Source organism: Drosophila novamexicana, unplaced genomic scaffold, assembly GCF_003285875.2.
Source record: "Drosophila novamexicana strain 15010-1031.04,08,12 unplaced genomic scaffold, DnovRS2.1 tig00000193-arrow-pilon, whole genome shotgun sequence".
NCBI lineage: Eukaryota > Metazoa > Arthropoda > Insecta > Diptera > Drosophilidae > Drosophila > Drosophila novamexicana.
The window spans coordinates 8669109-8683492 of NW_020824787.1; the positions used below are offsets into that span (position 1 = coordinate 8669109).

At 40.0% G+C, this 14384-nt stretch overlaps 1 protein-coding gene across 1 annotated transcript; it reads left to right on the plus strand.

Moving 5' to 3' along the window:
* Window positions 1-10499: 10499 nt before the first annotated feature.
* LOC115758827 (protein roadkill-like) lies at window positions 10500-11807 on the plus strand. The gene is made up of 2 exons (XM_030699606.1): window positions 10500-11118; window positions 11178-11807. Exons 1-2 carry the CDS (start codon window positions 10554-10556, stop codon window positions 11624-11626), a joined length of 1014 nt encoding a protein of 337 aa, XP_030555466.1. The 5' UTR covers window positions 10500-10553; the 3' UTR covers window positions 11627-11807.
* Window positions 11808-14384: the final 2577 nt, after the last annotated feature.

Here is a 14384-nt window from a genome sequence, read left to right on the forward strand (position 1 = left end):
TGATAAACATGCAACATGTAGTACGACAGTGGGAGGGGAGGCTGTCTCACAAATCAACGCCAGCATTAATTTTTCATGTATTTCATGTAATCACAAGCACCGCAGCTGCTGCACAAACTGCAGCTTTTTTAATTGCTATAAAACTCTGCGGCATTTAACAGATGTCAGCAGCAAAAGATTAAGTATCTGTATCTGAAACACGAGCGCCCTAGCGCCAGCCATGTAAACTGTGAGCGCTTATGGAATGCAAAAAATGAGGAAGCCTAAAGTAGCAACTGCGATCGAATGCCCAAAGCAGGCATCACGTTAGCTCTGGATCTTTTGCTGAAGAATTTGCATTTCATTTAATGTTAGTTCGGCACGCCGAGAATTGAATACCCTAGTAGAGTTATGGAATATAGACGAGAACTTTATTTCGACCTTTCCTAAGGCATGATATGGTATAGTAGTCCGATCTTGCTGTTTCCCACAGCAAAAACTGAGAGGCTAACATAACTATATGGACTCGGATGTTGGTACTGATTATGAATATACATACATTATAGGATCGAATTAGTGTATTACGTTACACAATTATAGTATCTTCTACAATGAGTTATTGAGTAGAAAACGTTTAACTTATTCCATTTAGGTGCATGTCTATAATTATTAAATGCTACAACCAATAAATAGAAATCGGATTCATTTTGTAAGAGAAAGATTTGAGCTTTTGCGTTTAAGTTTTAAAAAACACGCACAACGATTTAATTTAGTTGTTCAATGTTCCTCAGTTATAAGGTGTATTTATTCATATATTAAAAGACAACGCTCATCCGGCGATCCTAAGACCATGTTGCTGTCTGTCTCAACGCTTTGCTCATTTCGCGCTGCTTCTTGCTCATCCGCCCACTTTCACCCACTTAGGGCTTGTTCACTTTGCCATAAGCTTTACATAACTTGAGGCGCAACAGGAAATGAATGAACACGCCCCAGTCGACTGGCTGGAACAAGCGAAACGAAGCGAAAGCGAGGAAAAATGTTGCCGTGGCACAGTTTTTCCATGTACTTAGCGCCCATTCCAGCTAATGTCACGCAGAGAAAGAGAGCGAAAGGGAAAGAGAGGGGGAAAGAGTGTGCCATATCCAAACACAAATTGCTCTTGTAATATCAATTTAAAACACCGCCAAAATTACGCCTTAAATTATGCAAATGTTTTGTGCTGCGCCTGGCGAACAGCTAACAAGAAAAGTTTAAATAAATATTCAGTTTGGCTGATTTGTATCTTTAATTTTGGTCTTATTTGCAGTTGTCTTTTGATTATTATTGCTTGTGATTTGTGAATGCCTTTTAATTAACTGCAAAATGCTCAAAACTTGAACAAAAAGTTTTCGGCCCATCAAATTAATTTTGAAAAAATAAATAAATAAAATAAAATACCTGAGCAAGTTGTAAGTCGGAGCGTGAGGAACCTTGTGTTGTGTTCACATACATCCACACACACACACACACACACACACACACACACACTCGCGCGCACACACACTTAGCATAACTTTCATTTTGTTGAAATAACTTTCTTAATATTTTGTTTTATATCTACGTATGTCCCGCCCATATTTTTCTCTTTCTGTATCTTTTGCTGCGTTTCCTGTGCCACATTTCCTTTGAACTTTATCTTTGTTGTTTGCCGTATTCATATATAGCACAACAACAAACATTTTCAACTTTTCTCGCTCAAGTTTATGCAAAGCATTTCAGGTCCAAACCCTCCAGAACCCTCTCCTACCAACTCACCTAAAGTTCGCCCTGGCAGAAAAAAACAACAAGTTAGATCTTTGGCCGGAAGTGCCTGACTACGAGATACTCTAAGCCCAACGACAAGATGCTGTTCTATTATTTTTCTATACACTTGAACACAGGCTGTGCTCCGCTTTCCATAGCCCGACACTGTGGGAAATGCATTCCTGATTAACTTCGGTACAAATTGTCCTATCCTTATGACATTTTTAGGGTTAAAGGTGTACCAATCTCCAAGTTATGGACAAAAAACAGGACGACGATATCAATTTTGAAAGATTTCTTGCAAGCTGTGAAAATATCACGATCTGTGCCATTAGAGGACCTACGCTCGATATCTTAAGTGTCTAGTTTTATAGTCTCCAAGACGGGCGGAGAAACAGATGAGGCCTTCTGCCTGAAACATGCTTTAACACAGAATCGTTATATCCCTTGCAACAATGATCAATGGGTATAAGGCATAAAAAAAGCAATGAGAGCGCCAAAACTTTCTGTTACCTTTAAACAAATTGTCCCTTTTTGTGGGCTATATATGTGTGAGTGTGTGTGCGTGTGTGTGTTGACAACAACAGCAAAAGCAACACTACAAAAACAACTAGAAAAGCACATTACAAAAACCCGGCTAAGCAGGATATGCACACTTTGATCCCGTGTTGGTTTTACTGTGTGTGCGGAATTGTGTTTGCCATATTTCCGTTGATATTTCTACTCAAAACTTGGCCAAGTTTTCTTTGCTTTTCTCTTTTATTTTATTTAGGCATATTTAAGTTTTTCCTGCCTGTTGGCAAAATCTTTTAAGCAGTTGACGTTTATGTGTTGGCTTCATCAGATGCTCTATTAAAAAGACAAGGTATTCCAACTTAAAATAAAAGCCGCTCATATAGTTAATATATTTAAATGTAGCTGGCGCAACAATTAGATGCGCAACCATTTCTTGATATTTTTGAGAGAGAGAGTAGGGCAAAGGGCTGTGCATCTAGTTGGTTTACATAATTATGGCATTGATAGAGCTACTTTATTGATGCCCCGACTTGACTGGTTGAGCATGGAGCTGGCTTTGGCAGATATGGGAAAGAGCCAAAACTTTTGGGGAAACACGCTTTGCCTTTGACTGAAATATGTTGCTTGGCTGGCTTCGTGCGCTTGACCGACTTTAGAGCTGGCTTTTTGGTCAAAAGCAAAAGGCGGGCAGCACACAAAGGGAAAAATCAAGTAGCCGACGTGTGTGCTCAGCTATTATTAAAAATGCAATGCTATTAATATAAAATAACGCGAGTTCAAGAGCAAGGGGAGTGCGAGGGTGAGGAAACGAGAAAGAGAATGAGAGTAAGAGCACAGCACAGTAACTGGACTACCTTTGGATTAAAACTACAATTAAATTCACATAAAACAAAATATCCTGCGGTGCTTTTTATGTGTACGCTTGTAATATAAATCCTTTTGGCTAATGGGAGCAACACACATACACACACACACAAACACACACTCACATATTCACTTTCTCTGTCACAATCACACACACACATGTTTTTTGCTTTGGCAAAAGCTGCAAGTGCCACGAGCTCGACTAAAGCTGCTCACAGCAGGCGGTTCCTTTTGTCCCGAAATGGGTGGTGGGGCAAAACAAAAAATAGAGCTCGACTAGCAAAATGAACTGAAAACGCAGCAAGGACGAGGGGGAGCGGTTCGAGTGCCGGGATGTAGCTTGTGTGTGTGTGTGTGTGTGTGTGTGTAAGCAGAGGTTAAGCAGCGCGCTCGTGTGGAGCTTCTAATGAACAAAATGTGCATGCGAATGAGCAGCCCGTGCAGGGGGGGGGGGGGGGGGTGTCTAGAGGGGGACGGGCAGGGTGCTGGCAGCAGTTACCCAGGAACACCCAGTAAAATATGCATCCTTCGTGTGTGATTAAGCGCAAATCCATTTTTATGTCCCTAGTATTGCGCAACAGCAAATCCTCAATTGTTGGCTGTGGGTGAGTCGCACGAATACCAAAAGAGAAAATGTTTTAAATTAAGTGAAATTCCGCTAAATCTTAAGCCAACTTAATTGTTGGCATTTTCCAACTGACATTCTTCTTAATGCTAATCACCAAAGCAACTCCACAGCGGAACCACATGAAAAATTGCGTGAAAGGGATTATTTGGCTTAAATTCGATCTCTCTCTCTCTCTCTCTCTCCCGCCCTCTCTCTCTCTATCTCTCTCTCTCTCTCTCTCTCTGAGGATTTGCTGCAGTGTTTCGTAAATAGATTTATATTTATAATGAGACCGAACTAAGATCTAACCTGAGGCAACGGCATAAATGTCATTATGTCTTAGCCAAATGGCATCTCAAGAAAAAAATGATATTAAGAACGATAAATAGTAACGAGAAATAGTAGTAATTAATAAGAGTTAGTAGGACATACCTTTTTATGTTTTTATTGTTAAGTTTCGTGTGTTTTTTTTCCATGTTTATCTATGTAAATATCCCAATTGTGCAATTTTGTTCCTCTTTATAAATCATTTTATGTTTCAAGTGTATTTTCGTGTGTTAAAATCTATAAAAAAGTATTGAAATATCAATCAGCTTAAGTTCAAACGTGAGCATAATGGCATATGCCATGCTATGCACCTAAAAATACTTTGCTTAATTGTATTCTGTTATTATTTGTAGCTATATACGATATAAGCCTCACTCTTAAAATGTTAAAAAGTAACATTATTATATTCCTAACTGTCTAAAAATGAAATTAATCAATTATAACAGTTATTAATCAAAATTGTATCATTTATATTTTAAGTGTATAAATGAAATATTCACAATGCCAGAAACTTTAAGCTTGAAAAGTAGTTTATTGTCTCAGTTATGACACCAGGCTGTGCTCCTGTTATCTGGTTTACTGTAATGCATGCAAAATACCTCTTTTAATAATAGGTTTTGCAATCGCAATTTTCATTAAGATACTTATACTGCGCTACACAACACAACAAGAAGCGGCGACAGTCCGACAATTTAATTTAATGTGCATTTAAGTAAATAATTGAAATTTATTGCTCTTTGACTGAAAGGCTTTTGAACTGGCTGGCAAAACAGTAAGTACAGCAGATACACTTTGGGAGCACGGTAAGTACAGTGTGGCAGGGGTCATTGCAATGCAACTCAATTAAGCGATTGTCATGTGGCGAGTGATTTAAAGTCAAATGCAATTGAAGGCAATTCCAGTTCCGAGTATAAGCCCAGCTCAGCAGATCAGCAGCTCACATTAGCGATGTAAGAAAATATCGAAAAACGATGCATCGATTAACCGCAAATATCTGATAGTCCTTGGGTCTTTCGTGCCAGCCGAAGGGCTTATTTCATTTTTGATTGTCAAGAATTCAGAATTTGTGATTGGAATTCATCAGTAGAAAATAATGTTTAAAATTAAAGTATGTTTTCTTTTAGCATTTAGATTTAGTTTTTTTTTATTTAAGTTTTCCTAGAAATATGCTGGAAAATCATTGCATAGATCTCAAATAATCCGATAGATCGAAGCATCGATTTCCTTGGCAGTTTTCTTAACCAATGTAAGAGAATCTATGTTCATTTCGGACTTACATCACTAGCTCACATACATAAGCTTGTTTGCAGTTTTATTCCAAGGCGTAAACCAAGAATTTAGCCTCTATTGTAGTGGACCGCTCTCTGTAGACAACTTCAATCGCATGGGGTCGATTCAAGTTGTGAGCTCTTCACATGGTACGCACAATTACCACGGCAAAGGAAATTTCGACAGCCGCTTTTCCAACTGAGTTTTCTCTGCTTTGAATGCTTTTCTTTTTTTTTTTTTGGCTAATTAAGGTCACGTGACCTGGCTGCAAATATGCCTCCTTGTTTGCGTCTCCTGTGCGGCGATGCATGCGCCTGGAAAATGTGTGCTCTCGCATCAAATGCAGCCCGACTGCTGAGCCGCCCCCAATCCGGCCCCGCCCCACCACAAGCCCATCCAGCCCAACCCAACCCATCGGCTGCGGCACTTGATGGCTTCGGCCACTAAAAGAAACGCAACGCATGGTTCACGCACATTTGCGCAGAGACGACGAGCGAAGCGCCCATTCGGGCAATTATCATACGCCGAAATCAAGAATCGCCCCACCCCACACGCCCCGGCCCGCCCCGTAAAGTAAGACCGCCTGCCATGTTCAAAGCAAAGTTTTTCCATGGGAAAAAACAAACTTAACAGAGAAAATTACGCACACGAATTGCGCTGGACAATAAAAAAGCTAAAGCGCAAAAAAAAGAAAAAACGGCAAATAAATTATGAACAGTAGAAGGTTGTGTGATGGGCGGTTGCGGGGGTGTGGAGGGATCTGTGAGAGGTGGGGGCCCTACTTGCGCGTCTAATTTGTTGGAAAATTAGTTTGTGTGTTTTGTGCGTGTAATTTCCATGCAAGTTTTGGTTTCAGACGAGTTCTGCAGTTGATTTTGATTGAAATACGCAAAAAAAGAAAGGGCAGCCGCTACCGTTTACTGAGAGAAAATGAGCGCAAAGGGGAGTTTAGCAATTTTGGGGAGAGGGTAGTTATGACAATGTCTTCAAAGTGATTACAAGATTTTGGATAGCAAGCACTGTGGAATACTTACACTAAATAAAACCTATTGAACTCTTTTATTTTGAATATTCATTGCATAATGCTGCCATATTAAAGAAGTGGTAAACAGATAGACTTGATAAAAAAATAATTGCATATGAGAGAGAGAGAGAGAGAAAGAGAGAGAGAGAGAGAGAGAGAGCTGAGAGTTTCAAAGGAGTTATCATCCTTGCCCTTCAATTCCCACGAACTTTAGTTAGTGGAAGTTAAATATTTTACCATTTGTAATGGAATTTCTGGTGTAAACTCATTCTGAGTTGTTTTAGTCTTCTCAAGTTTATTTCAGTTTCAAGTTTTTATTGTCCAGACACGTTTCTGCTCGACTTTGATGCTGTCTCGGTGAGCCACGCCCACCTGCTAGTGAGTGCGGTTTAATAAACGTTTTACCAAACTGCCCCTCATCCCTTGGCCAATCAAACGCATCAGCAACAGGCTGGAGCCGGAATTGGAGTTGAAGTCAGAGTCGGAGCCAGAGACATGCTCGTAATCATGATGATCTTCCATGGTAAATTGCATGCACGCCTTTTTAACCCAAATATGATGTGCCCGTTGCCCCTCTTCTCCTGTATCTCGAGCCGTTGCCTCGTTGCGTCGATTGTCAGGGGCCGATAAGCAGGCACCGCGTGCTTTTATTATGGAGCAAACGAGTGGAGCGCCTCGCCGCATGGATTAATGAGTCGCGATCTTGCGGCGCGGCTGGAAAAACGTTTACGTGACTGAATTTTCAATTATTTTTTATTGCACTCGGTGCTGCTAGGCTGCGGCTGCGGCTGCGGCTGCAAAGTTGCAAAGTTGCAGGCCGCCTTTAATTGCAGGAAGTTGCATTTTGAATGTGCAATTTATTAAGAAATTATTTATTGTTCAATGAAATTGATTTTGAAAGTCGCGTGACGAGAAGTTTGGCATTGTGTGTGGCGGGCACACAAACACATGCTGCCAGGCTGCTGGTTCCACATAATTAGGCAGCATAGCTGCAACGATCTCGCTGCGATCTGTGATCGTGCCACATTTCAGGCCTTTCCACATGACTTCTAACACCTTGTCGCTGCACACGATCTGCAAAAGCCGCTTTCCCGATTTCCTGCCACACCCACTTGCGCCTGCTATTCGCTGGCAATTAATTTGATTTGATGGCTGGCCCTGGCCCAGGCCCGCGCTGACTTCAGGCCCAGTTGCTGGGCTGCTGCCATTGCTGCTGCTGCTGCTGCTGCTGCTGCTGCTGCTGCGGTTCTCTAGCTCATTGCCTGCTTTCAAAGTGCATCCAGTTGCGAGTTGGCATCGCTGCTGTGTTGAATAATTGACTGCTTTGATCTTATGGCCCGGGTGACGCCTGGAGCAAGCAGAGTTCCCTAAAAATAGGCAGTCCCCGTCGAGGCACTTTGAAGTGCACATAACTACATATACACATACTCTTAGGTATGTTTAATTAAAAACGTGCGCTTATGAAAATAAACAGCCGTCAAAGTGGCAGAAAACTTCCCTGTCAAGAAGTTTGCATGCCATTTGACAATTGTGGAAAAAAAAAAACAATGACTTTCAAGCCGGGCGACACAGTTTGGAGACCAAGTTAAGTGAATAACTTTACTGGCCTTTCATTTCCCTCTCAGCTGGTAGATCTGGGTCAGCACCTTTAAGAGTTCGCCTTCAGCTGCAGCCTTCGGGGCAGCGCACGCTATCTTGGCTTATGCGGCTCATTAATCAAATTAAATTGCATGAGAATTACGATGAGAATTTGTATCGTTCACTGCGCCCACAAGTAGGCAGCGTTGCGTGGCGATGCCACGCCTCGATTGCTGACCACCCCAAAGGGGGCGCGGCGATAAAGGGGTGGTGCTTGTGCAGCCAGCCGCAAAGATTGCGCGACAGAACACTCAGCATTTGGTGTCCAGTCCCACCATATGAAGGCATAGGCGCCTATATCCATCCCACTGTTTTTATACTGAATAACTTCGACAAGATCATATCTAGATGCGTTTATCTATAGCAATATAGGCTATAGATAATTGCAATGAGATTTGATCAATAGCTGAAAAGCGGGCCGCCCCACGACTTAAACATTCTATTAAAGAAACAACAAACTCAACAGGAAAGACGTTGTTCGACAAGCCGAACAACTAAATACCCTCACAGACGTATTGATTCGCAGGTTCGTTGAATATGTCTTGAAAACAAATTAAAAAAAAAAAACAGTTTAATTTTCGACTGATAATTTTTGTGGAAGCTATATGATACAATTTCCCGATCTGGTTAGCCTGCAGCAACAAAACAACTGTGAGATAAGTTTGCATAGAAACAGTTAGATGGACATGCATATGTCAATTCGATTTCTGATACTGGTCTTGAATATATACTGCAAACCTTTTGAGGAGCGCTGCGCAGTATCACCAACCATAGAACAGTTGTCCAGTCCATATGTTCTATGGTTAGTGGCAGTATCCAGCATCAGCCAGCACAAACACACATGTGCATCTATTTTTGTATATGTAAGTGAGAATGTACTTAACCGCAGGATTAAATGTTTACTTACATTGATTTAAACTTTCAGATAAACACATAAAATATAAATGGTCACAATACAATAATAACAATTGCATCAGAAAATAAAAATCAAAATCACCGTTTTATACTGTCAACAGCTGTTGGAATGTGGTGGATGTTCGACCGCAGGGTACCGATGATCGATGACTATCGATACGTAGAAGAAGTGTTTATATTGTCTTTGATGAAATATAATATTATAAATAATTTTTATTAAAATCTAATAATTATACTGTTAATGAATTTAATAAATATTTAACCCTTCTTGAAATATACTTCTAAAATGAGTTTAATAAAAAAAATAATTCAATTGGCAATTACAATCGAATTGTTCAGGTTTTGATGTTTTGAAACAAAAATTGATTTCGGAAACGGAACTACCGAACATTTTATATACTGGAAGGGAAGGGAGCTCAATGATCCATGCAGACGCTGCTGCTGCTGCTGTTGCTGAATGCAATGTATCTAGCACGTGGCAGTGGCAGCAGTCGTGTGGAAACGGCGTTAAATGACAAATTACAAGTATTTACATGCAAAACACAACAAGATGTTGCTCCATAGCGAAATAATCGATGAAGTGAGCGCGTGCCTGGCAAGCGTTGCGGAGCATCAAAAAACACGGCAACCACAGGTTGACAGAGTGCCGCCAAAAAAAGACGAGCCGACGAATAGTTGGTGATGTGGGGAAAGAGGGCAACAGGCAGGATGCGGGTCGTGTAATTGAGCGTAAGAAGCCAAACGGCGAAGACGCTGGCGCCACCTGTCGTTGAGTGTGCGCGCTCAAATTGATTGCATTAATTGTATAAAATTGTTGCAGTTGTTGTTGTTGCTGTGTGCAATTTAATGGCTCCAGTGAAAACTGCAAACGATTGCCAAGCTTCATCGGTTGCGCAAGTTCATTAAATGTCTCAAGTGGAGGCGTGGCAGCCACTCAAATCAAATGCAATTAGCAATTGACACTTGGGCGGCAGTTTGATGCAGTTTGGAAACAAGAAAGTTGACTTTGGATTTGTTACCAATAATAATCTTGGGATCTTAGCAACAACTAATTATTTCTCTCCTCCGCATCTGCTTTCATATTTGGCAAATTATACAGAAGTGCGATTTAATATTGAGAATAGTGAAGCTCTGATTGGCAATTGCTCAGTTGGATATATGTACAAATGTACATACATATGTATGTATCTTAAAAATAAAAAAAAAAAAAACAGGCAAAAACAAATTTATTGATCGCTTCAGTTCGATGTTGATACGATTTTGATCATATGTATGTATGTGTGAAGCATTTTTGAACTTCTTAACGCCAAGTTTGGTTAGGATATAATGAAAAACAAAAAACTTTCTCAAATTTTTGAGCGATCGGCTGACTTCCGACTTCTTGAAATTTTTTACTTAAAGAAATTAAACTAGCCAATTATCGTATAAATGCCAGTTGATGATACGTTGAGCAATCGATAGAAGCAGCGTGATCTGAATAATCGTTAATATGAATATGTAATCGATATTCCTTCAATTTCCATGTGCAAATCTGCACTTCGAAAACCATTTTGCAAGCAGTGTGTAGTTCTTTCCTTTGCACATTTCACAGTTCACATTAACAGCGAAACGTCGTAAAGTGAAGTTATCAATATGTCTTATAAGGAAGAATGCAGTTATACAAAGTTTGATTGCTTCAAAGCTTGTCACACATGGACCATCGAAAAGTTTTCTTTGTTTAATGGATATGAAACATCTTATTCCCTTTTTTCAAATTACTTTGATGCCTATAATGAGTGTAGCCCGAGTATTAAACGTTTTAGATTAGAACTTTATAAAAAAAACACGGATTTTTGTGTACGCGTAAAAAGAAACAATGATATCTTTAACTGTTTCAAGGCTTACATCAGTATTTCTATACTGAATACTACAATTAAAAAATGTATTCCGAATTCATTCTCTAAGGATACAACAATTTTGTTAGTTTCGGCTAATGAACTATTTGATAAAACGAAGGTTTTATTGCCCGAGGACAAACTTATAATTCGCTGTGAGATGTTTCTGTTTTTCGAAAATTACACGATTTTGTCCATCAAAATTCCCGAGTGCGAATTGGCCACAAATTTTGCTGATGTACTTAATTCTGAGGAATTCACAGATGCAACAATTGTGACTAAGGACAACCATGAGATACCAGTCCACAAGGTTATACTTTCAGGTAAGAAACAATGATATACCGAAATATTACACGCTATCAACAAAATTTGATGTTCACAGCCCGCAGCAAAGTGTTTGCGGCCATGTTTAAGAATCCAATGGAGGAAAGTCGTAACAATCGTGTTATCATTAGCGATTTCAACCATGAGGTTGTCAAAGAATTGCTGAATTTCATCTACACGGGTAAAGCACCTCAATTGAAAGACGTGGTTGAAGATTTGCTGGTTGCTTCTGACAAATACGACCTCGGCAGACTGAAGGCAATGTGTTTAAAATACCTAAGTGACAACCTTTCCATTGAAACTGCGGCCTTGACGTTCGTCTTAGCCTCTCTTTATAATGAGGACGAACTGAAATTAAAGTCAATCAATTTTATTAAAACACATGAAAATAAGGTAATGAACTCATCGGACTGGAGGAGTGTCCTCACCACACATAAAAATGCTCTATTGGAGGCATTTGTTGATTCCAAACTAATCAAAATGATATTTAACACTAATATTAATTGAAGACACGAACTGCAAAAATTATGAATTAAAGTATAGTAACAAAGCACATCTTGTAGAAAAGGTGCTTCGCTATACCATTATAATTTTAATTACTTTTTTTAATCCTTGGAGTTAAGACAATAAGAAACAACTGAATATTTTAAACAATTAATGAATTAAAGTAAACAAACAAATTCTGAAGAAAAGTTTCTTCGCTGTACCATTATATTTTAATTGCTCTGACTAATCCTTGAATTTTGAATCATAATAAATTCTTATTACACAAAATTTAAATATGAATATAATTTAAATATATATATATACATTATATTCGGTTCATAGAGTAAATACGGGTATTTTTGGTTTAGTTTGTGCAGTCTCCGTCTTGCTGTCCATCAATCTGTCTTCTTTTTATACATACACACATATGTGTTTCGCGCAGATGGAGATATCTCCGACCACATAAAGTGAATATATCTAACATTATCATTTACCGAGGCGATATAGCCATGTTCGTCAGTTTGTTTCAATGCACACTTAACTAAGTTTTAAAGCTATCGTTATGAGCAATTTGCATAAGTCCGTCTTTATATCGTTCTGTCTGTAACCCACTCTAGTAAGCCCAATTCAAGCCAAGTAAACTTTGAGATTAACACAAAAAATGGTACAATAATTTGCATTGCATCAGAAAATAAAAGTAAAAATCCCCGTTTTATGCTGTAAACAGCTGACGGAATATGGTGGATGGTCGACTGCAGGGTATCGATAATCGCAGTAAATGCGATCACATGTTTTCACCTAGAGATCATAGAAAATGTTGAATATAAACATGGCATTTAAATTTATAATACACACTATTTCAACAATGTTTTTTATTGTGAGTTTTTCGTATAATCACAAATGTAGACAGCCAATAAAACATTCAGTTGTGCACGTGAGCGAGAAATATTCTTGTTTTTCAAGCTCCATAGTTTTCCTCACTATCAACGAGGGTAATTAGTCTTCGGCGTGCTGAAGAGAGCTATTCTTGGTTGTTTGTTCGTTGATTTTGAGGCTGGATATTTGCAATTTTAAATATTGTATACATTCGGGTATCGATAAATATACCATACTCTTACTTACTAGATGGCCTGTCCTATCCAAGTGCTGGCATTCAGTTGTGGGACTCTCAATGTCCGGGAAACTATGTACATTGTTGTGGCGGAATCTACACACACGCCAACTTTTAAATCATTTCGACGCCACGCAATGCACGCCTTATGGAATGGACCCGCCTCTCCCCCAAAGCGTTGGCATCTCAAGATCGCATGGCATGGAGTGTGAACAGCGGGTGCCGCTCTTTTTTTTTTCTTCATTTTTTTCTGTGCTGTCAAAACATGCCAGCCGATGTGGGAGCTTGGTGGCGGGGGCCACATGCTGGCAAGTGCCTGGGCTCATAAATTGCCGCTATCTGCGGACTGTATCTGAATCTGTATCTGTATCTGAAGCTTTGTATCTGTTATGGCTCGAGCCTTGCAAAATATGCTGCTAATTGAATTGAATTGAACTTGGGCACAGTTCGATGAGCTGCGATTTTCCGTGTGATTTATGCGGGTGCGGGCGGGCCAAATGAAGTGCTAGCCAGTGCCAAGCCCTGTATGTCATTGCTAGTTTTAGCGACTGGTAGACAATAAAGCCAAACAACAGGCACACAGGCCACATTTGGCTTTGGCAAGTGCGATTCCCCCGAGAGAGGAGAACTCGGGAACGTTCTCAACCAATTAAACCAGTTTCCTGTCACAGTTGCTCGTTTCGCAGAATCTTTGGTTTATTTTTGCTGGCGTCGTTCATTTGATTGCACGCTGATGAAATAACAAGGCCGAGACCCGACCCCTCCACACTCTTCCCAGCTGCTCAACCAGCGACGCCCTCATAATCAAACATTGCCCCAGCCGGAGCGTCTGCGCAGACGCAGCAGAAAGAGCGAAGAAAAAAAAAATAAATTAAAAATTAAAAAAAAAGAGGCCGAAGATCAGCACTTAACGTACGAAAAGCGAAAATAATTTAGCGCAAAACGTGCGAATATTTACTTTGAACAAAAGGACAAATACGAAGCCAACTTCCAACTCAACTCAAATGGAGCTGGCCCCAAAATGCTTCTCAGTCTGAGTCGGAGGCTCCGTCTCGACTGATGCACTGTGAGAAACAGCCGCCGCTTGTGCATATACCCCTCCCGGGCATAATTGGGGGCGGACAGCTGGACAAGCAGACTTCGAGCTGATGTGAATCTGTTGGGCTCTAAAACGAGCTGCTGGTATTATTCGGAGCCCACGAGCTGTGGGGCAATTGGATATAGCTGGTACTGCTGCACGTACATATTTCAATTTGTAGGTTTTAAATTGCATTTTTTGCGAAGTTCGACTAATTATTTGTATCTACACTATTTACAATTCAAACATCAATACAATGAAACGATTGTTAAAAACTTTAATTCAAGTAGTTTTCATTTTCATGTTGATCGACTAGATGAGTTAGGATTATATCTATTGCCAATGAATTTCTGAAAATATCTTGCTAGATCTGGACGAGCGTCATGCGGCAATATTAGCTGCAATGAACTTTTATCATATTCCATCTGCCCAACCATCTAATCCCTGGCGGTCTTCTCAGCAGTTTCTATTTGACACTTGACAGGGGATTCGGACAACAGGGAGCGGGTAGTCCAGTGTGCAACGCGGTCGTGACTACATCTATATATATATATATATGGACGTGCAGTGTGCAGTGCAGTTGACAGCTC

Coding starts and splice junctions, on each gene's coding strand:
- LOC115758827 (XM_030699606.1), top strand. CDS start 10,554: ATGTCTTATAAGGAAGAATGCAGTTATACAAAGTTTGATTGCTTCAAA. Junction 11,119..11,177: donor CCACAAGGTTATACTTTCAG/GTAAGAAACAAT, acceptor TGATGTTCACAG/CCCGCAGCAAAGTGTTTGCG.